This window comes from Gouania willdenowi, chromosome 1, assembly GCF_900634775.1.
Source record: "Gouania willdenowi chromosome 1, fGouWil2.1, whole genome shotgun sequence".
Taxonomy (NCBI): domain Eukaryota; kingdom Metazoa; phylum Chordata; class Actinopteri; order Blenniiformes; family Gobiesocidae; genus Gouania; species Gouania willdenowi.
The window spans coordinates 3,921,725-3,944,912 of NC_041044.1; the positions used below are offsets into that span (position 1 = coordinate 3,921,725).

The following is a 23,188-nucleotide window of genomic DNA, read 5'->3' on the forward strand; positions in this document are numbered from 1 at the left end:
TCTTCTGAGCTTTGCAGCAGAACTCATTTGTCAACAGAAACAGAAATAAAACAAACCCACACTTACTTTGTCTGGCCGTCCACTTGAAAACGTCCAGGTCCCGTGGTACCAGCACTAGCACCAGGAGCCTCCACATGCGTGAGAGCCTCAAAACCTGAAAATCAGGAGCCATGATCGACACGTTTCTAAAAGCCAAACGACATCTGCAGTAAAACCAAAGCTCTTTACTCAGGTTTGAATGTTTCTCAGTATGAGATGAACAGATACAGCTTAATAATGTTACCTCTAATCAACATTGATCTCACAGCAATTTATCAAAAACTACAGGAAACCATTTATGAGCTGATGAAACTCATAACGTTCATGTTCATTTGGATTGTGACCCTGTAAACACTGTGTAAAATGGTTATGATGATAGAAAAATCAAGTTAAAACCTCAGGACATGAATGAACATGACCCATGGTGGGAAACAATCATGTTACCTATGCCTTGAGATTTGGTCGTGGAGGACATTGGAGGAGGGCTTCCAGGGGAGGCTGGGAGGAAGCGTTGCACTCCTACACTAAAGAGCATGTCCAGGAGAATCTCTCTGTTAGGGCCTTCAATGCAAACACCAGGTTAGTCGTGCACAGACAACGTGAACAGCACAGGCACAGGATGAGTGAGTAACAAAACAAACTGTTCATGCTTTTTCACCAGTAAATAGAAACTTATTTACTTTGTTTTCATGTGCATTATGACTTGTTTTGCTGAGGGAGAGCAAAATGACAATATCAAATGGCCTTAAAGCTGCTTAATCATAATTTTAAAACTGTATCTGTATTTCATCCAAGTTGTTCTCATAAATCCTCTGAAAGGGATTTACTCAGAAACGAATGTCCAAGGTAGAGATTACTGCTCAAAAGTTTCTTTCTAATCTCTACCATCAACAAACGGTTTGTTGAAAAAAAGCAATGTGACTTGCACTTTGGAAATGTTGATCACAATAGCTACTGTGAAATAGGGAGGCACAAAAAAGAATGCACAGTCGGCGCAAGAACATTTTTTTTAAGGGATCCTCTACTTTTTTTTTGTACAAATGTGGCTTAAAATCTTTGAAATATACTTATTAGTAGATCTACTGTATGTATAACTAAACACATTATTATGCACCACGTTAATTTATTAACTTCTAAAAATGGGACTACTTTATAGTTTTAGAGCCTGTGTTCCTCCATCTTGAAATCACATGATTGATGATGTCACACGACCCCACTGCCTGAACATTCCATCATTTTCTACTGGAGTGAAATATTCAGCCTGATTTTTAGATCGCTCAAAAACTTTCACCATGTCTTCTTATTACTATAGACGTTTTTTGGTTCTTTTTTTCAGACATTAAATTTTTGCTCTTTACCTTTTTTGCTTGACAGTTTTGGAAATGTCTCTCGCCTTCCTCAGAAGTGTCTCACTGACAGTCTGTGACGTGTCAGCCAGCAGATCTTAGAACATAGTATTTGAAGTTTGTTTTCCCAAACTCGCCTTTTTTACAGAGATTTAGCCTCTGAAAAGTCACTTTCTGAGCAACTCTACAAACAGGCTGATTTGCGGCCTACGCAATTTCATCAGTGGGCGTGTCTATAGATGGGATACTGACTTCCCCTCCCCGCATGGTGATGTAGGGCAACAGAACAGCCCGCCCTCCTTCCACCCACTCCGTAGCCGAGTTCATTCTGCTTTATAAACACAATACAGAGCGTGGGGGCGGGGCGTTCACCAGTACATACATAGACTGTAGAAAATACATACATAGCACTGCGTGAAGGACGCTGACATGCTCACCTTTTGTGGGCGTGTCTGTTGACATGTCAATCACGGCAGAGAGCTTCCTGGAAGGCGTGGCTTCTCCAGCTCAGTGCATGTGTATGAAGCCCAAATAGCACTTTGATGATGTTTAAAGCACAGAAAAGTATATTTAGCTTAACATGAGCCCTTTAACAGTTGACACGTGCGGCACACCCAGCAGAGCTGTCAGATCCACCGGGTCTGTCACGCCCACACCAACCGGCATGTCCTGGCGGGCCTAACGGATCCGACCGCCCTGCCGTGCGGGCCTCGACCCCCGCCAACTAATTTTTCTGGGTGTACCAGGCGTGTGAGAGCATATAGCCCCCCTAGTCTCTGTTCATGGCCTTCTTCGCATGCTTCCTGATTTCTATGGCCTCCTTTATCCAACGTTTGCTGGGTGTGCCGCACGTGCCGGCTGTTAAGATCTGCTGGCTGACACGTCACACGCTGTCAGTGAGATGCTTCCAAGGAAGGCGAGAGACATTGCCGAAACTGTCATGCAAAAAAGGTAAAGAGCAACATCCACTAAATTTAACGTCTGAAAAAAGAACAAAAAAATCATTTAGCAGCTTTTTCAGTCAAAATTACAACTTGTTGTGCTTTTGGTTGCTCAAAATAATCAGGAAAAGTTAAAGTTGTAGATATAAACCTCTTTTGTTTACCGAAAGGGGGGAAAAAAACAGTTGTGACCAAAAATGATCTCTGACTGCAGGGGGCGACAGTTCCAATTCTGTGGTTTGGTAGTAAACAATGAAGCAGAAAAGAAGAGCTCTCCTAAAGACGGGATTTTCAACCTAGGGGTCAGGATCCTATTTGGGATCACAAGACACTGGGAGGAGGTCTCTAGATGCTTTCAAGAAACTATGAGTATTTTCTGAACAACTTGAGTTCATTTTTGCTGATGTTTACCCTTTTTCTGTAACTACACTAAACTTTCCATATTTTAAATAGGTACTAAACTTCCTGGATAACAGTGGTTATTATAATAATATAATAATGTCTTTACTTTATATAGCACTTTTTGAAAAACTCAAAGACACACGTTTACAATGAAAGTACGAATAAAAAGAAAAGAGTACATGTAAAAATTAAAGTTTTAGATGAGTTTTGAGGTGTATTTTGAAGTCCAGAGTGGTAGTATTTTTTATATCTTGCGGTACTGAATTCCAGAATGGGGGGGGGGGGCTGCAGAGAAGACTCTGTACCCCCAGGTGAGCCAGTGTAGTAATATTATTCAGCTAAATAAATAAATGTGGTTATAACAGATTCATAGAACAATGGACCATCATTTTACTGACTTTATGAATTGGTCCCAAAAATCTCTCCCCTTTATTCCCTCTTATAGATGGTCCTGTCTCCACATGACTGTTCTTCAATGTTCATGTCTGTGTTCAACCACCTTCAGCTAGAGTGGGGGTCCCCACTCTCTTACTCTACCTTAAACAGTGCTTGGCTGAAGTTAGTGAGTATTCACAGAATGTTGAAGACACACAAACCTTTCTATCCCTAGGGTTTTGTTTGTCTTCAACAGTTTGCTGTATAATAATGTGTTTTGTTTCAGTAGGAACAGTGCAAACATTTTTGGCCAAATTTGTAAAAACAGTGGAGGATCCCTTTAAGTTTTCTCTTCATTCTTTCTGTGAATTCTTGTGTTTCTTTGCAAAAGAATGACCGTGATTCATTTGATGCATTTTGTTCTTCTTAGTTTGTGTTCCAGGTGATATGACCTTGATCCGATACCCGTCGTTTTTGGTGTTTCTGTGGAAACTACAATATCAACATGGCCATTGTTTTGAAATACAGCTACAGTTTAAAAAATTTTATTTTTGTGGTTTAATTATTCACGGTGTAGCCAGGTTTCACAGAACAGAGGGAAACATTCAGCTATACTTTCTTCTAATGTTGACTGAATAAAATATTAGTTTCAGAAGCAGAAAACTATCGGTTATTTGCATAACCCAGGTTCTCTAAGTAATATGAGTAAGATGTCTTACTATGGGATATACGACTCTGCCTCATATCGCTGAAGACCAATCTCATTATGCCAATCCTGATTGGCTGGTGAAAAGTATTAATTTGCCGCAGGTAGTCCCTCCTACTATAAGTGGAGTGGGCTGATGATATTACGTCATTCAAATAAGCAAACCTCTTCTCACTCACCCAGCAAAAAAGGTTGTCTGGTGAGACATCTCATTCAAATTACTCAGAAAACCAGGGTTATGCAAATAATCTATAGTTCTCTTTCATAACATTTGTTTAGATGTCTCACTATGGGACATGGTAGCTCCCACATTGCAGACAAGCTCATCATGCGTTACACCAGCCCGCAGGGCAAGCACTGTTTCGATCAAGACAGGAGAACCGCCCATGCCATGCACAGAGCGGAACGATCCAGCAGGTAAAACAGGACCAAAGTGAGGGACGAGGACCAACTCGCCGCAGCACAAATATCCTCAACAGACACTCCCCTGAACAAGGCCCAGGATGTGGCTAATACCCGAGTCGAATATGCACGCAAGCCAACAGGCGGCTGCAGACCCTGACTCGTATAAGCCAAAGCAATGCTTTGACCACCCAGTGTGACAGACGTTGCTTAGTAACGGGACGAAGAGCTGACGCCAAAGCCAGTAACAACACTGCCTTCAGGGACACAAACTTCAAGTTTGCACATCCCATTGGCTCAAAAGGAGGCTGTTTAAGTCCCTCCAGAACCACAGCCAAATCCCACGAAGGCACCAGTGGCCTCGACACAGGGAGGAGCCTGCGTGCTCCTTTTATAAAAGAATGATCAGCGGATACTGACACGCAGTTTTATCCCCAAAGTCCACAGGGCCTTGGCCTTCTGTTTGTCAATCAGCTCCTGCAGAAATGATAAAATCACTCCCACAGTGTCATGTTTTCAATAAAAACATCTGAGATGATTCTTCGTTGGCAAACTCCACCATTTAATGTGAACAGGAACAGCTCATAACATTATTCTTCTGTAGACACCAGTATAACTCAGGACTCGGATGGCACCTCAAGGATGGGAGAGCTAATGGCTCCTATTACCACACTGAAAGGGGGTGTGTCCCATCTGGTGACACCAGCCTTCAAACACCCTCCACTTACAGTCGTACAGAGACCTAGTGGAGACAGCCTGAGTGCTCTGTATGATGGAAATCACACGCTGTGAGAGTCCCGCGGCTGACAGATTGCGCCACTCAGGGCCCAAGCCCATAGCGCTAAGCCCTCTGGGTGAGGATGGAAGACTGAGCCTCCACCTGTAACAGCAGGTCTCTTCGCAGTGGGAGTTGACAGGGATGAGCGCACAGCAGCCGGTAAACCTCCACAGGGCATGGCAGGCCAATGCAGAGCTACCAGGATCAGAGTATGGCCGGCTGCCTCATAAAGGGCCCAGATCTGTTCCACAACCTCCGGATGTAGCATCCACTCCCCGTAAATTGGCGCCCCCTGGACAGCAGGTCTGTGCCTGCATTCAGGGCTCATGGGATGTGTGTCGCTCTCAGCGAAAGGAGGCGACTACAACTCCACAGGATCAGCCTGCATGCCAGCAGGTGCAACTGAAAGGAGCACAATTCGCCCCGATGGTTGATGTACGCTACTGCGGTCATAATGTTTGTCCTCACCAGGACATGGTGGCCCGTGAGGAACGGAAGGAAATGCCTCTGAGAGTAATTAATGTGGGAGCGCTGGAGGCTCACATCACAGTGATCTCTTACAAACTGCCCCTCGTGCACTGCCTCTACCCATGACGGTGCCCATAGGCATTAGGGATGCACTGAAATGAAAATTTGTGGCCGAAGCCAAAAAAAAATATCAATGATTGGCCGAATACCAAATATCGAATACGGTTGTTAAGTTTTTCCCTATTTTTTTTTAATAGTGCATAAATAGCCTAGAATACATTTTTAGATATGTTTTTTTAAAGAAAGTAAATGTTTATTGAATACTCTGACATTTTTTAGATATTCCAGTAGCCTTTCTTTTAAAAAAAAAAATCACAAACTTATAACAGGTTTGCCAATGCGCCAAACCACAAGAGCGGAGTACACCTCTGCATGAACAAATAGTGTTTACGCTACAGTGTATGTTCACCGTGGAGGAGCGGCACTGACAGCAGGCAAATTCTGTATTTAGTTTTATAGGTAGCCATCACTCTTTTGCTAGCGAGACAAACAATGGCGGACTTTCGCAAAAGTTTTCATCAGGTTAAGGGTCGAGTCCATGGGTGGAGTTACCAGCATTTGTGACGTCACAAATGTGTAAAATTTGAAACGGAGCATTTTTCTCTGTGTTGTAAGACTTACACAGGCCACAAATAAACGACCGGATGGATTTATTTCATATTTTGTGTGAAGTGTGGACACTCAAGTTACCTCATTTGTGTAACTGCGAAAGTGGATTTTTCATATGTCCCCTTTAAACAGCACATGCTGAGGACCTTGGAACGCCTTGTGGCGAGCAGGTGGAGACAGATTGTGGACTTCCTGGGTAGGCAGAGGCAGAGAGCCTAGTCATCCTTCTTGGCCTTGCAGCGCCTCTGCATAGAGACCAGCGCGGAGCAGAAGATCCCCTCTTGAATGACGGGCATGTGCAGGATGTCACCGCTCTTGTTCTCTGAAAGGTTTGTCAGGTCAAGCCTGTGGAGGATTATGGTCCCCATCGCTCTCCCAGAGGGCTGGACCGCACAACACTGGACACAGAGGCACAGGTCCGTGACTACCGACATCTCCTCCCTCCTGGCTGGGTCCGCAACGCAAGGTTGTTGCAGAGCTCCATCTGGTATGCCATGAGCAGCAACAACACGTTGAGTGCTCTGGCCGAGAGCGCCGCAGCCTTGTAGAAGCTCTCCGTCAGGGATGACTGTAAGTTGTCAGACTTGGTGGGCAGACGTTTGTGGAAGCAGGTGTGCTGCTACCAGTGATTTCACCGGAGCAGCTACGGGAAGACAGGGTCGTCTTGGTCATGATGACAGGCCAAGGGATGGCCAATCGGGCAGCGGCACGTCTGCACACATCCAGCATGTCCAAGCCGAGGAGAAGCTGGTATGCTTCCCTCAGCTCACTCCATGGAGGCGACGGGCTTTGCAGCCTGATCAGGGGTGACGAAAATGTCGTCCTCCACTTTGTCCTCTGAAATGAGAAGTTCAGAGGTGACGTCATTGTCGTCCCCACAGTCCAAGTCCAGAATGTCCTCCCCGGGTGGAGGAACAAAGGCAAGCTTGGACTGGGAACCCCAGGAACCACCTCAGGCTCCACCTCAGCCGCGACGGCCTTGGTGCCGTGAGGGGGAAGATAGGGTCCCTTCTCCGACAAGCTGACTTTGTGTACCAGCCGAATACGGAGGATCTTCACTGTGAAGACGGCGCAGTGGCGGCAGGAACCAGGGGCGTTCAGGGCCTGCTGGGAGTGTTCCAGCCCGAGGCTCCCTGAGCAGACCTGGTGTGCGTCTCGAGCAAGAGCACACCAGGCTTGAAGGCTTGAAGGCGAGCCTTCAAGCCTCCAGACCCCGTGGTGTGCAGGGCCTTGTCCACCATCTCCTTCTCTGTGTTAGTGTGCAACGAGGAAGAAGTAACCAAGTTACTAACTGGTGTGTTGCGTCCGGTGCTCGACAGCCGTGGTGTGGCGTCGAGCCGAAAACTGGTGTTTCAGCGGTCGGCCCTCGACGGCAGGGCGTTGAAACAGTGTTAAACCGAGCGTGGAGAGCAAGAAAAACACTGGTCGACCTGGTGTGGTCGAGAGCAGAGAAAAAGCTTCAACAGCAGCGTCCAGCGACGGAATCCAGAAAAGGGTCCACCTGTGGACGGTTAAGCAGCTGCGATGCGAGATAGCTCTTAGTGAGAAGAGGTTTTTGAATGGCACTGTGTTCTCCTCCCCCTCTACTTATAGTAGGAGGGACTACCTGCGGCGGATGAATACATTTTACCAGCCAATCAGGATTGGCATAATGAGATTGGGCTTCTGAGATATGACGCGGAGGCATATATCCCACAGTGAGACATCTGAACTAATGTTATGAATTCACAATATGCACCACACACCCATACCCAACCCTTGGGGGGCTGGATGGTGGGACTGGGGGTGGAGGGGGCCGCCACCTGTGTCACTATGTAGTGGCGTGGGGGCGGCACTCCCACCTCTAGTTACCCTACTAATCCCTCCAATTTTAATCACACCTCAACATGCCACCCCCCGGAGGGTGTACCCTCACTTACACCCTCCGGCCTATTACACCACATACACGTATATCCACAGAGGTAGGATGGGGAGCACCACTCCCCTCCATCCCCCTTCTTTTAATTACACCCCATACATTCACTGAACACACACACTCACACAGGGGATAGGGAAGTGCCTCTCCATTGGGGAATGGAGAGGCACCATAACAGGGTGGTGGGTTGGCTCACATATTTGGGCCTCTCCGGTGGGGGCCTGGCCCCTCTGTTGGTGGCTGGGCCACTACATAGAGTGAAAATACATCAGGATGGTGTGGTCGGGCGTGGCGGTGGGTCTCGGGGGGGCTTTGCTGGGGTCTCTCCTTGCGGGGTCTTTCCGGGCGGTGTCGGCCTGGTGGAGCGCGGGGACGCTTCCTCCCCTTGGGTGGGGCTTGGTGCTTGTTTCGTCGGCTGGTGGCCTTGGGGGCGGGCCCCGCGGTGTGCGGGCCTGGGGCGGCCTGCCTCGCCGGTGTGGGGGGTGGGTGTGCTGGGGGTGTGCTGGTGTCCTCACCGGGGTTGGGGCGGGGTTGCTAGGTGCCTCGGAGCGATGCTGTTTACTGGGGGGCGGCGCTAGCTGTTCCGGTGGTGGAGGTTGCTGTCGGCCGCCTGGTGGGTCTGTCCTGCCATCTGCGGACTGGTGGGTGGGTCCGGGGCATCTTTGGCTCGGGGCTGCGGTTCCGCACTTGATGTGTGCCTTTGGGGTGCCTCCGTCCCCGCGGTGGGGATCGCCGGTTGCTCGCGGGCCGGTGGGTGGCGCTGCTCCGTGGCTGGCGCTGCCCGGGGGGCGGCGGGCCCTGGGCTGCTGGCCTTGGGCTGTCCGGGGCTGTGCGGTCCTGCTGGGCTGTGGCCGGGTCCTGGGCGGGGGTGGGGGGTGCGTCCCGGGGGGCTTGGCCCGGGGACTTGCCCTTGGGGGGTCCTGGTCCCGGGGGGTGCTCCTGGGGCCCGGGGTGATTGGCTGGCTGGCCGGGCCGGTCCTGTCGGGGGTCTTTCGGGGCGGGTGCCGCGTGCCGCGCCCTTGCATACCTAATGGTACGGCCCCTGCTTGGGCAGTGCCCCGTGAGGCAGGGTGCTGGGGATGTACAAGGCGGTCTGGCTTGGCCCTTGGAGGGGGCCCTGGCTTTTAAAAAAAAAAAAAATAAATAAAAAAACTAAAGCCCGTGGCGCGGGCGACATCAACAATAGGTGATTTGGGGCGCCATGGGGGGCTAGGTTGGGGTGCCTGGGGGCCGGCGGGGAGACTCCCGGCGGCCCCCTGGTGCCTTATGCGGCTTGGGGTGTGGTCGTCCTCCCTGGGCGGGCTGCTCCTGGTGCTGCGTTCATTCCGGGTCCCTCTGGCCGGGGGTCGGGTCCCTGCTGGCTCTGGGCCCGGCGGCGGGTGCCCGCCGGCTGCCCGTTCGGCGTGGCTCTGGTCGTCTGCTGGGCGTGGGCTTCAGCTCCTCCGCTGGGGTCTCGGGCGGGGAGCTCTCTGGGCCCTCCCCTCGGGGGGTTGGGCGCGGGGGTGTGGGGGGGGTGGGGGGGAATGGGGTGGGGGGTCTGGGGGTTGGGGGTTGGATTGGTGGCGTGGTGCGCTGGGTCCTTGGCTCCTTGGGGCTTTCTCGGGTGTGTATGGGGGGGGCGATGGTTGCCTCTCGGTTTGGGATCTTGGGGGCGTTCGGGGGGCTGCCTGGCCGTGTGGTGGTCGCCGGGGGCCCCCGGGTTGCCCGCTCTTGCTGCTGGCCTGGCTGCTTCCGGGGCCCGGGGGCGGCTCGTGGGTTTTGCAGTGGCGGTTCTTGGAAATACATTTGTCATGGATGCACTGGCCTTGGGCTGTGGGATAACACTCATACTGGGCTCAACCACAGACACGTTGTTCCCAAATACCTGTTTTATGGAATTTCCACTCACTTCTTCCTCTGCTCACAGCCACCACCATTATTCCTAAGCCGCACACTGGTCACCAAACTGGCTTGATAACTCAACAATAAGCACAATATACACAACCACAATTTCACATCGCATCACTTGAAATCTATCGACTACTCCCCACCCATTCCATTTCCTATCTTGTATTCCTCTTCCCTGTTAACTTCCCCACCCCTCTCCAACCCCTCACCTTGGTGTAACACTGCCCTCTCTTTTTTTACATCCTCCCTTTAATAAAGTATTTCTTACCCTTCCCTAGGGAGGGCTGGTGATGGTCACAATTATGCAATGAAATAAATAAATTTATTTAATTGCAATAACAAAATATGCATTGCTGTTAAAAGATTGCACTTCTTGTAGTGTTAACCTTCGACAGAATGTGCAGACAAGAGAAGAAAAAAACAAAAAAAAAAAAAAAAACAAAAAATGAACTAATGTTATGAAAGAGAACAGATTTCACATGCATTACTCAAGCATGCAAACAAGCTGATACTCGGTCACTAATTTATTATTATCCTTTCCATGCAAACTTGTTTTCTTTCACTTCTCAGCTAACTGAGTTCCACTAATACATTTTTAAACTTGCAAGAACAGGTAACTAACTGTAATTGAAGAACCAATATCAAAAACAAGTGGTATGTTAATCTGTCAAATTAATTTTTTCAAAAAAGTTTAACTTTTACTTCGACAACAGATTCTGATTCTGTTAAGTTCTTAAATTCTTAAAAAAAAGGTAACCACATACACAAATAATAGTCCACATTAAATGTGGACTATTAAATATCAGATCGCTTTCGTCTAAATCCCTCTTAGTGAGTGATCTTATAACGGACCATTAATTAGGTGTATTATGCCTCATAGAGACTTGGTACAAAAATGAAGATTGTATTGCTCTTAATGAAGCAACCCTCCCAATTATGGTTATCACCATATTCCCCGTGAGAGTCGTCGGAGAGGAGTGGCAGCAGTTTTTCACTCAAGCTTATCAGTTACCCCAAAAACAAAACTTAACCAAAATTCATTCGAAAGCCTCTCACTTGAAATTTGTAATCCCAAAAACAAGATAGAAAAATCCACTTTACTGGTTATAATTTACTGTCCTCTTGGTCCATATTCAGAGTTTCTCTCTGAATTCTCTGACTTTCTCACTGATCTGGTGCTGAGCACTGATAAAGCTATCATAGTAGATGATTTTAACATTCATGTCGATGATGAAGACAACAGCCTAAATAAATTATTTACCTCACTATTAGATTCAGTCGGCTTTACACAAAATGTAAACAAACCAACTCATCTTAATCATGCCCTGGACCTTATGGTTTAGATATTGACCACCTGACAATATATCCTCAAAATCCTATATGCGTCCTGCGTCCCTGACGCATAAAAATCTGAAAGGACGCAGTAAATCTGGGACCCACCTCATTTTTCCCATGAAAAATGACACATTGTGAACAACAACTGGTTTAAAATCACAGTAACTAGCAAAATAAATCTAGCTGTCAGCAGACCCCTTTACGCATTAACTCAGCACAGACAGAATCCCCTTGAGTACATGCTAGATTAGCCGCTACAACAACAGCTAGCCAGTTAACGCAAATTTCATTTCAACAGTTAAAGATACAAACTTCTTAGTAGTAAGTAAAAATCCCGTTTCCACTGCTCTATGCTGTGTTTACTCATGTCGACGATGCTTTAATGTCTAGGCGACATGCTGTAATAAAATAAATAAAACATTCTGGTGATTGCTGTGTGGAAATGAAAAGTACTTTGAATGCTCAGATGGCGTCTGCGCATTCATCCCGCTTCCCACGAGATCCCGTTTTTTCTCGAGTAAGCAGAAAAATTAGAACGCAAAAATGCCACTTAAGAAAAAGATGAAACCTATTGCTGGTCAGAAGACTATTGCGAGCTGTATTTTGTGCTTCCTCTACCTCTGTACCCCTCCCTGACTCTGATCAACCTCCCGAGAGTACCTCAACATCGTTTATAACTATTTCTGCCTCCACTAGGAAGCTTGATGAGCCCACTGCAAAAAAAGTGCCTCCATCCTCTACACCTTGCTCCCAAAATAAGCAAAATTTCCTCAAGCAGTGGCTCACCACATATAAATGGCTTCACTTTTCTGATGACAATTTCATGTGCTGCACCTAGGGATGCACCGAAATGAAAATTTGTGGCTGGAGAAAATATAAATGCTTGGCGGAATACCGAATATCTAAAGCAGTTGTTAAGTTTTTCACTATTTTTTTAAACAGTGCATAAATAGCCTAAAATACGTTTTGACAGGTTTTTAAAGAAAGTAAATGTTTATTGAATATTCTGACATTTTTTTTAATATTCCAGTAGCCTAACAAAGTATTTTATTTATTTTAGAACTTCAAATAAAACAAAAAAACTAAAGTGCATTAAAGGGGCATTATGATGAAAAAAAATCACTTTCTAATGGTTCTGCTACAGTGATATACATCACTTTTAGTTCTGTTTCCTCCCTCCCTTGTTATTCCACATTTTGTTAAAAGTCAGCTCCAAACGGGCAAGTTGGATTTTGCCCATGTTGGCAGGTGACGTCACCTAACACACCTCCTAGAATGTAAGCTCCTCCCTCTCCAACTATCTAACAGCTAAAACAAACACTGTGGTATATTATGAAATATATATTATACTTTATTGCCATATATGTAAACGCAAACTGCACTACTGGATGCCCAAACTGCACTACTTCTTCTGCTGCCGATCATGTTGGGAGTCATTGCTTGGAGCCACGGCTATTGTTCACACACATCAGCTGTTAACACTCCGTGATAATGCTACACTTGCCTATGAAGAGAAACCTGACATAGCTTGTGAACTGAGGAGGGAACGATGGGGATGGCTCACAGCACTAACAACAGACTTGGTTGTAGTATTGAATGGTTTCCAACTTTTACGTGGTGATGGACAACGGAGAGCGGTAAGGAGAGAGTCTGGCTGTGTTGTGTGCGGAAAGCAGGAGCTGCGGCTGCTGCTCTTGCTGTTCTGGTTCTGCAGCAATGCGCACACTTTTCTGACTAAAAATGACGGCACGATGTTTGATTGATTCACACGCTACTATTCAGCCTTTATTTTTAACTCACTCCACTAAAGGCCGAATATGGCTTTTTTTGTAAAATTCGCCCGAATATATTCGGGAACCAAATATTCGCCTGAATTATAGCAAAACAGGCACATCTATGCACAGTCAAACAAATGCACCAATTATCAGCATTCTACCATCACTCGCCATGTTTTAAGTAAAGAACATCAGTCCTGCCTCAGCATTCCTGCTCTACAGAAAGACTTAGAACGAAGTCAGGTGAAGATGGACAGTCAGCAGGACAAAGCACTGTATGTATGACGAAGATGATTCAACAGTGAAGATTCTTGAATTAAATGGGAGGTATGATAAAAGAATCACTTTCTAATGGCTTTGCTACAGTGCTATACATCCCTCATTCAGAGGCCCAAAGTTGAAATAGTTATGTATCCTCCCTCCCTTGTTATTCCACATTTTGTAAAAAGTCAGATCCAAACACACGAGTTAGATCTTGCCCGGCGTGTGACGTCACCTGCCGGAAACTCCTCCTCCTGACAATCCTCTCTCCTCCTCCCATGGACATAATACACGCCTCCTAGAATATGAGCTCCTCCCTCTCAAACTATCTTACAGCTAACACGAACACTCCTGTTTAATATAGAATATACATTATACTTTATTGCCATATACGTAAATGCAAACTGCACTACTTTTTCTGCTGCTTGTGTCTGCTATATTACGGGAGTCAATGCTTGGAGCCACGGCCCCATTGTGTACACCCATCAGCTAATAGCACTGCGTGCTAATGCTATGCCAGCCTGAGCCTATGCAGTGATACCTGACATCCCTTGTGAACTGAGGAGGAAATGGCGGGAATGTGGCAAGCAACAGGGCAAAGTGCCAAGCAACTAGGAGAAAATATCAGCCTGTCCTCCCGTCCATCATCATGTGGAATATTAGATCTACCTCCAATAATATGGACAACCTAGCGGCGCTAACTCGGCATGAGAGGCTCACGGCGCTAAGTTTTGTGCATTTCTGTTGTCATTTTGTATAAATATTTAGTTTTGTGTATTTTGAGTCATTTTCATCTTTTTGTTGTCGTTTTGGTGTATTTTTCTGTAATGTATGTTTTTTGGAGTCGTGTGTTTTTGGAGCCTTTTTGTATATTTTTGTGCATTTCTGTTTTCTGTACTTTTTGTATCAATAATGTTTAGTTTTTTTTTTTATTTTACTCATTTAGTATATTTTTACTATAAATACCTTAGATACGGTGAGGGCGTGTTTTGAGATCCGCGGGAACTATGTGAAACTTCCGGAAACTCTTCCGTTGTCGCAACTCGGCACTGTGTGCGTTTAGCATGTACATCCAAGGTGCACATTTGGTTATATAGCACGCGGTGAACATATCAGCGTTTATAATGCCGTATCCACAAAGAAATGTGTATTTTTTTGCCGTTAACTTTCAACACAGCCGCGACCATTGCCATCAATAACTTCCGTGTCTCGTCCGTTCGGTCTAAACAGCGAATGGTCAAACTAACATGAAAATAAACATTCTGAAACAATTACCAAATAAGGAAGTCAAAAAGTCCACAGAAGCTCAAAACTTGTGAAAGAGCCTTAAACTATCTTCCTCTCTCTCACTCGTTTGTCTGCACACAGGTCTGGTGCTACTCCAGGTCTATAGCGAGCGATTGGCTCTGGCTGCACACGTGACTCTAGCTCGCCACTACACTGCACTACATTATCATGTTTTTTAAGGAAGAAGCGGTAGGAGGTACATGGCTTCAGGTTTAATGTATGAAGGGTACAGGGCTGTGAAAGGTTTGGGAACCACTGCTTCAAACCAATGATCAGGTGCTTTCTTTAACTTCTTTGCACTGATACCTTTGCTGGTTCGGGCAGCGATGAGTCCAGGTGTTTCTCCAAGGTTGTTGGGAATCTCCACATCAGCCCCAAAAACAATCAGTGCCTTAATAAGATCCATGTGATCCATCTACAGACAAACAGACCAAAATAAGCAGCGCCTTCAGCCCAATGAACCAATGGACCAATGACCAGGTCCATTCTTAGTGTGTACCTTCATGGCTAAGTGCAGTGCGGTGTTCCCGTCCTGGCCCTTCAGGTTAGCATCAGCTCCATGAGTGAGCAGCACCATAGCAGCCTCAAAGCGGCCTCGCTTTGTTAGGATGTGAAGAGCGCTTTCTCCAGTCTTACTAAGGTAGTTTACTGAGCAATCGTGTTCCAGCAGCAGGCGACACATCTGGCACAAAAAGCGTAAGACGGCCACTTGTGAGACAAATATAAGCCACATGTCTAATTGTTTGTGGGCCTCAAAACAAAAATACTTCAAAAACACTCAAAAAGACAGAAAGATACACAAAATGACAAAACAAAATATACAGTAAAGATTGACAAACAAACAACAAAATTACAGCAAAAACACACATTACGACAAAAAAAAGACAAAATTACTCCAAAAACACTTAAAAAAAAACAGAAAAATACACAAAATGGCTGAAAAATACACAAAACAGTAGCAAAAAGAAACAGAATAACTTTGAGATGTGATATCACAAACCTCAGCTGTTTTGGCCCAGTGAAGAGGAGTTCCTCCATACAAAGCGTCTTCAGCTTGGAGCTGGCTTGAATCTGCTCGAAGGATCTCCTCGACACAGCTGACACACACACACACACACACACACGTCCAATCTGTCCTGAGATTCAAACCCTAATCCATTTCCTTCATTAGCTTCAGCTTCCATTAGCTTCAGCGTTACTGTCTCAATGATCTACTTACTCCTTCTCATTGTACTTCATGCCAATATGAATGGGATAGCCTAGTCCACCAATGACATCACACTTGGCTCCGCCCCCCAGCAGGGCTTTGACAGACTCGACGCGGCCCAGACGACAGGCCACGTGAAGCGGAGTCTCCCCGTTGTCGTTCAAATCGTCGACTCCTGTGCAGAGACGGGAGCACAAGGCCTGAATGGAGGGAGGGGAGGGAGACGGATGAGAGTTGGCCCCAAAAGTAACTGCACAAAATGACTGAAAAATGCACGAAAAAACAGCGAAAAGAGACAAAACGACAATAAAATACAAAACATTACTCTAAATACACATGACAACAAAAAAACTAAATTACTCAAAAAACAGAAAAATACACAAAACAACAGCAAAAAGACACAAAATCACAACATAAATACACAAAATCACTCCAAAAACACAAAAAACAGAAAATTACTGAATTACACAAAAACAAAGAGACAAAATTACAACAAACATACACAAAATTACTCCAAAAACATTCAGATACAGTGAAATACACAAAATGACTGAAAAATACACAAAACAACAGCAAAAAGAAACAAAATGACAACAAAAACACACTTCGACAACAAAAATAAACAAAATCACTACAAAAACACAAAAAAACTGAAAAATGCACAAAATGACAATATTCAAATCGTTGACCCCTGTGCCAAGTTGTGAGCACAAGGCCTGGATGTAGGGAGGAAAGAGCAAAGGGGCGGGATCAATGGAGTCTCACCTCTACAAAAGCAGAGGACTCGTGTTTGCAGGCACAGTGCATGGGCGTGTCCCCGTGGCAATCTCTGATGTCAGTACGAGCTTGGCTTTCATCCAACAGCTGTTTAACACTGGCCAGGTCTCCTCGCTCACAGGCCAGGTGGAGCGGAGTCTGGCCCACCTCATTCTGAGAGTTGATGTGACTGAAAGAAAAAACAGGGTTTGTTTAGTCTGAGATGATTCCTACCAGAGTTGGGGGTCATTTACAATTACGTCTTCAATTATCCATCTTCAATTACGATTACCAGCATTTTTCCCAATTACAATTCAAATTAAAAATCAAAATCAATTAAAATTACATGCTCAATCACTAAAGTTCAATTACGTCTTCACTTATCCATGTTCAATGACAACTCAATTACGATTAAAATCAAAGCTGCAAGCAGCAGGAAGTGGTGCACGTTGAGGTGTGTTGCTTGTTGGGGTGTGGCAGTAATTTGAAAGCGTTGAGACGTAGCTGACCATTTTCAAGGATTATAGCAAACTTTCCTGCAATGTTCTGTGCAAATATAATGTCTATGATTTCCTTTTACCAATAGGTGGCGCTATGACTATGAATGATGGATGGGTTAAACCAGGGGTCCCCAATCCTGGTCCTCAAGGGCCACTATCCAGCATGTTTTAGATGTTTCCCTCTTCCAACACACCTGATTCAAATGATGAACTCATCATCAAGCTCTGTAGAAGCCTGATAACGATCCTGGTCATTTCAATCAGGTGTGTTGGAAGAGGGAAATATCTAAAACATGCTGGATAGTGGCCCTTGAGGACCAGGATTGGCCACCCCTGGGTTAAACCATAACTAATTTTTTGGCAAACAAATGAAAGCTGCTATAATTACAGTAATTAAAATCTACTTAGCTCTACAAACCCTTAAAAACTTCCATAAGCGTAGCACATCATTTAAGTGAACAGGCTGCTAAGAGGAATATTTACATCTACAAAGATTCACAATCAAATAAACATGTACGTTCAGGGGCGGATCTACCGGGGTGGCATGGGGTGGCAAATGTCACCCCACAACAAAGCCTTGCCACCCCTGCTGCCACCCTAATTTGTACACACGGGCACGGTACTACGCGGCCGCGGTCCACCAACCGGTAATGCCCCGCTGTCGCTTCCTGACTGCGGAGCCAACGTTCTAAAACACCAACAAAGAAGACGCGTAAGATCGCACGACTGATTATCAATAAGCTTGCGCTAAGTATCGATTTTTTTTTTCCCAAAACCTTTTCTTTTTTTTTCACTAAAATGTGCAGGTACGTCTTCACATAAATGTTGTCACTGTTTGTTGAAGGAGCCAATATATTGTTTACTGGAATAGAGCACTATAATGGTGTCACTGGTAAGAAAGACCCTATGTTTTGTTTACAGAAAGCACTATTGGAGATACTTATTCATTTACATTGGTATGTTGACACTTATTTACAGAAATGTTGCACTAAAATAGTGTCACTGTTCATAGGACACTTTTTCAATTTATTGTCTTTCAGAGATATAAAATAAAAATTGTATTTTTTCACTTCATCTTTTTTTATGTCATAGATTATCATAGATTGATTTCTGACCAATATATCGCTAATCGTAGTATCGTCACATTGTGAGCGGTGTATCGCGTATCGTATCGTGAGGTACCCAGAGGTTCCCACCACTAATCAAAATAACAATTAAACAGTGTGGTTATTTTTGTTTTACACAAATTCATCATATGCCTTTTAAAATAAGTTTGTATACTTAGTTATATAACAGTGTGGCATCATTAACATGTCAATGACACTTTTTCTCCATCTGGTTACAGTTTGTTACAGTGAAAACAACTGTTTTAAAGCCATATTTTTGTAAAATTGAAAACATTTTGCACCGTAGTAATTTAAACTAACTACTAGACACTTTTTTTTTATCATTCCAAGTCTTACACTTTGTTAAATGTTACAGAATGGTTCTTCAATGTAATGAATGTGATAATTATCCTGTTTATTTTCATGGACTGAAGCTGTGTTTCTGTGTGGATGCTACTCCAGTAAATATTAACAGTGTCGAGCTATTGTCTAGGACGTTCATGTCTATTCACATCTGTGCTTCTATAAATCAATGTCAGTCAAAGAAAACATGGTGAAGCTACTTTGTGAATCTCACAGAAATGAAGAGGAAATAATCATTGTACTTGTTAAGCAGCACTGATATGTGTCCATGTTTACAGAGAAGTTGATAATACTAGCACTGAAATGACTATTTTCAGCATACATTTTGTTTTTAATGATTTAGAGTTCATTTGCAAAAACATTAACAATATTTTGTTGAAGCAATATTTTCAGTGCATACAGAAAGTATTCACAGCGCTTCGCTTTTCCCACATTTCATCATGTTACAGCCTTATTCCAAAAGGGATTAAATTAACTTTTTTTCCTCAAAATTCTACACATAATACCCCATAATGACAACATGAAAAACATTTTTTTTAAATGTTTGCAAATTTATCAGAAATAAAGAATGAAAATATAACATGTACATAAGTATTCACAGCCTTTGCTCAGTACTTTGTTGTGGTACCTTTGGCAGCAATTACGGCCTCAAGTCTTTTGGAATATGAAGCCACAAGCTTGGTACATCTATCTATGGCCACTTTGGCCCATTCCTAGTCAAGATTGAGGGAAAAATTAATGCAGTAATGTATAGAAACATCCTGGAAGAAAACCTGGTCCAGAGTGCTCTTGACCTCAGACTGGGGTGACGGTTTATCTTTCAACGGGACAACGACCCTAAGCACACAGCCAAGATATTGAAGGAGTGGCTTCAGAACAACGCTGTCAATGTCCTAGAGTGGCCCAGCCAGAGCCCAGACTTGAATCCCATTGAGCATCTCTGGAGGGATCTGAAAATGTCTGTGCACCGACGCTCCCCATCCAACTTGATGGAGCTCCAGAGGTTCTGTAAAGAGGAATGGGCCAAAGTGGCCATAGATAGATGTACCAAGCTTGTGGCTTCATATTCCAAAAGACTTGAGGCCGTAATTGCTGCCAAAGGTACCACAACAAAGTACTGAGCAAAGGTTGTGAATATTTATGTACATGTTATATTTTCATTCTTTATTTCTGATAAATTTGCAAACATTTAAAAAAAATGTTTTTCATGTTGTCATTATGGAATAATGTGGGAAAAGTGAAGCGCTGTGAATACTTTCCGTATGAACTGTAGTATCAGACTTTCCTTAAAGACTTAAACATAACACACAGACATGTGACTAGTTGTGGTCAGTGTGTGTTAAGAAGAGCCACTGTGCTGTACACACTTGGCTGTCATTCATGTGAAATTGACTGACAATGTTTTGTAATTCCTGTGAAATGGATTCAGTGACAGTTATTGTGATGTATCGTAGATTAATTTTCCCACGATATATTGATTATTGGGAAAATATTGTTATCACGGGCAAAAAAAATATTGTGATGTATCGCAACGCGAGGTACCTTGCGATACCCGGACCTATACGTAATTCTGTATGCTTTATGTACGTCTACTATATGTTACCACCTCTAAAAAATTCCTGCCACCCCATTGAATTTTTTCTAGATCCGCCCCTGTGTATGTTTAAAATAAAAAATATGAATGTGTGAAGTACTTTAACAGTGCAGTGTTGGATGCAAGACATACCGTCTATAAAAGATGATGATGAAAATTATGTCATCAGTCCTACCTCTACAGTGATGTCAGAATTCTACAGAATTTCGTAGAAGTTAGGGGCAAATACAATTTTCAAGGGGGCGTTACTGAGTCATTTGGTCAATCACATGTGCAATTCCCCCAAAATATCAAATTTTTCACCAATCCTAATATGCGTTTCAATTTTCATGAGTTTTTGAATGTGTTTAGGCCATCAAAAATGCAATAATTTTTTGTAAGAATAATAATTGTTAAAGCCGCGAGCAGCGTCGTAGGGTCCAAAGAAGTGGCCGGGGTTGGTAACCCATGAGTATCACGTATGAGACTGTTCAAACTTTGTATATGAGAGTTATAGCGGTTTTCAATTATGGCATGCACCATCTGAGAACGCAAAGCATGATGGGTAATTTTCACATTAATTCTTGTATAGGGCTAGACAGTCATGTGTAACAATAATGAGGATTTTGAACTTTGCATATGAGAGTTATAGCCTTTTTTTCTAATATCGCGTGTAAAATGGCGCCTGTTGAAAAAACCCAGTATGAAAGGGAAAACCAGTTAAAAATCACTGTCAGTGAATTTGATGTGAATCCATTGAAAACATTAAAACAGATTTATTTTTTTTTGAGTAGGATGAATCTGTTTTTTTTTTTATTATTATTGACAAATTGCAAGTTCACAAATCAGTAAAACAACATAAAGGGAACAAAGAACAAAGTCAGGGAAAAAAAAATCACTAGAAAAGAATAAAATAAATACAGGCATCAGTCACTTGGAGGCACAGGAAACAGTTCTTCATACAGAAGCAATAATTTCACCTTTTTTTGTTTATTCAAATAATAACTAAACTCAGTTAAGACAAGATGAAAAATCTGAAGGGATTTTGAGAATTTTGCCATTAATAATATGAGATTAATGATGAAAGTAATTGATTTATTTGTTCTTTCAAAGATAAAAATAACATAGTTTGAGCTGCAGAACAGCTCAATGTTGACAGATAGTCATGGTACCACAGGATAAGTTGAAAGCTGGTTAGAATCTCCAGGAGTGACTGCACAAAGTGCTTTTAAAAATGACTAAAGTGGGTCTAATATCCTAAAAAAACACCCCGTAAACACTGACCAGCAGGTGTCCTCAGTGAGCAACATTTGTAACTAAGGTGACTAATAATGATAATAAAAAAAATAAAATAAAAATAGGCTTTCACTATATACAGTACTATATGTAGCCTATATTGTGCTCTGCACAGTTTGTTTAGTCAACTAGCTACACAAATACATGGCGCCCCAGCTCCAGGCCGCCATCGCGCCTCCGCCCAGGACAAGCAGGCTGCTCCCGGCCACACACCGTCCGCGCCCGCTGCCCACAGAGTGATTGGCTCTGGTGCGCTCATAGGCTGCCTCTAACTCAGCCAACTATACCGCGTGATCAAAGCTAAGCTTGTCTGCTATGGGTGGACAATTTTATGAAATAATTCATTAGCAGTATCATTGCAGTCCAAACAAATCTGACGTCGTACACCACTGAATCAAGCAGCAGCCATGTTGAAATTCTCAGCTCTGTCTGTCCCTGAACCGCAGATATTTGAGCCGCGCACACACACACACACACACACACACACACACACACACACACACACACACACACACACACACACACACACACACACACACACACACACACACACACACACACACACACACACACACACACACACACACACACACACACTATTTCTAGACAGATTACGTGTTCACAATTATAATGACCTCAACCCTGTTTCCTTCCATACTCAGTAACTTTAGTCTCACCTCTGAACAAAGTTATGTTTGAGACACTCTCTGAGGCCCGTTTCCACGGCGATGTGGGCACAGCTCCAGTCCGGGTGGCTACGGATGCAGTTGACGATGGGCTGAATGCTCTCAGCCTTCAGAGGAAGTGTGTCGTAGAAGGGCTGGAGTTTGAGGGCGTACTGAGAAAACCAGTTCATGGCGTCGTCCTCGGAAACGACCTGAAACAGCCTGAACAGCAACAGAAACGTCTCTATGACACGGTGGTCTACATTAAAAACATCTACAATCACTTTAAAGAGCATTTCTTCTTCAAAACACTGGGATTATTTTACACTAATAGTAGGCAACATGGGAAAAAATTAATATCACAAGTTTTTTCATTCAGATCATTTAGAATATTTTATTTTATTTACCAGTAAAACAAACCAATTCACCTACTTAAAATCATCGCCCAAAATGGAAAAAATGAATACAAGATGATTTAAGTCAGGGTAATTTTCAAACATTTAAAAAAAAATGTATGTAAGCAATTCATCAAACTGCTTCCAAGTACAATTAACATCAAACAAAAAGGTTGACAAGTTATTTTAGTCACACAGTCTTTTTACTCTGTTTAACTAAATTGGTGTAGCATTAGCAACACTTGCTACATACCATGGCAGCAGATCAGTCTAGTGATTTCCATTTGTTTTTGAGGTAACACACTCATGTTAATAAAATCCTATTTTAAGCAGTGTTATTTTAAACCCATCATTTCCCACAGTTTGGACAATCATATTGTTTAAAAGATAAAAACGTTACTGCTTTGGTTACATCAGGCCTGGGTGATATGGACCAATATTCATATTTCAATATTTTTCCTCAAAATGGCGATAGGCAACTTAAACTTGACTTATTTATATTTTTCAATATAGTTTTGCAAAAAAAACAATAATGGGTCAAAAGCAGTGGATGAAAATGTCACAAAAACCCTTTTATTATTAACTCGCAGCACAATATCAACAGTTTGTACCACTTTTGACTTTTTCCTTCATTAAGACTGAAATGTGAAATTCAATTCTGTTGTGTTGTGAAACCACATTCAGGACGTTGTCCCTTTAAGAAGTGTGTAAAAACCTTTGAATTGGCTGTGTGTGGGCCAC

General features: G+C 43.7%; 1 protein-coding gene across 2 annotated transcripts in view; it reads right to left on the reverse strand.

The window, feature by feature from the left end:
• Window positions 1-23,188, reverse strand: part of LOC114467344 (85/88 kDa calcium-independent phospholipase A2-like) — a 49,753-nt gene that overhangs the window by 23,487 nt on the left and 3,078 nt on the right. Inside the window, exons 3-10 of one of the 2 annotated variants that reach the window (XM_028453550.1) lie at window positions 22,065-22,274; window positions 16,559-16,739; window positions 15,806-15,993; window positions 15,587-15,683; window positions 15,086-15,268; window positions 14,893-15,001; window positions 484-600; window positions 67-154 (exon numbers count right to left, since the gene is read on the reverse strand). In XM_028453550.1, the coding sequence (XP_028309351.1) occupies window positions 67-154; window positions 484-600; window positions 14,893-15,001; window positions 15,086-15,268; window positions 15,587-15,683; window positions 15,806-15,993; window positions 16,559-16,739; window positions 22,065-22,274 (1,173 nt within the window). The remainder of the gene's footprint in view (window positions 1-66; window positions 155-483; window positions 601-14,892; window positions 15,002-15,085; window positions 15,269-15,586; window positions 15,684-15,805; window positions 15,994-16,558; window positions 16,740-22,064; window positions 22,275-23,188) is intronic. The other variant, XM_028453558.1, reaches the window with a different exon arrangement.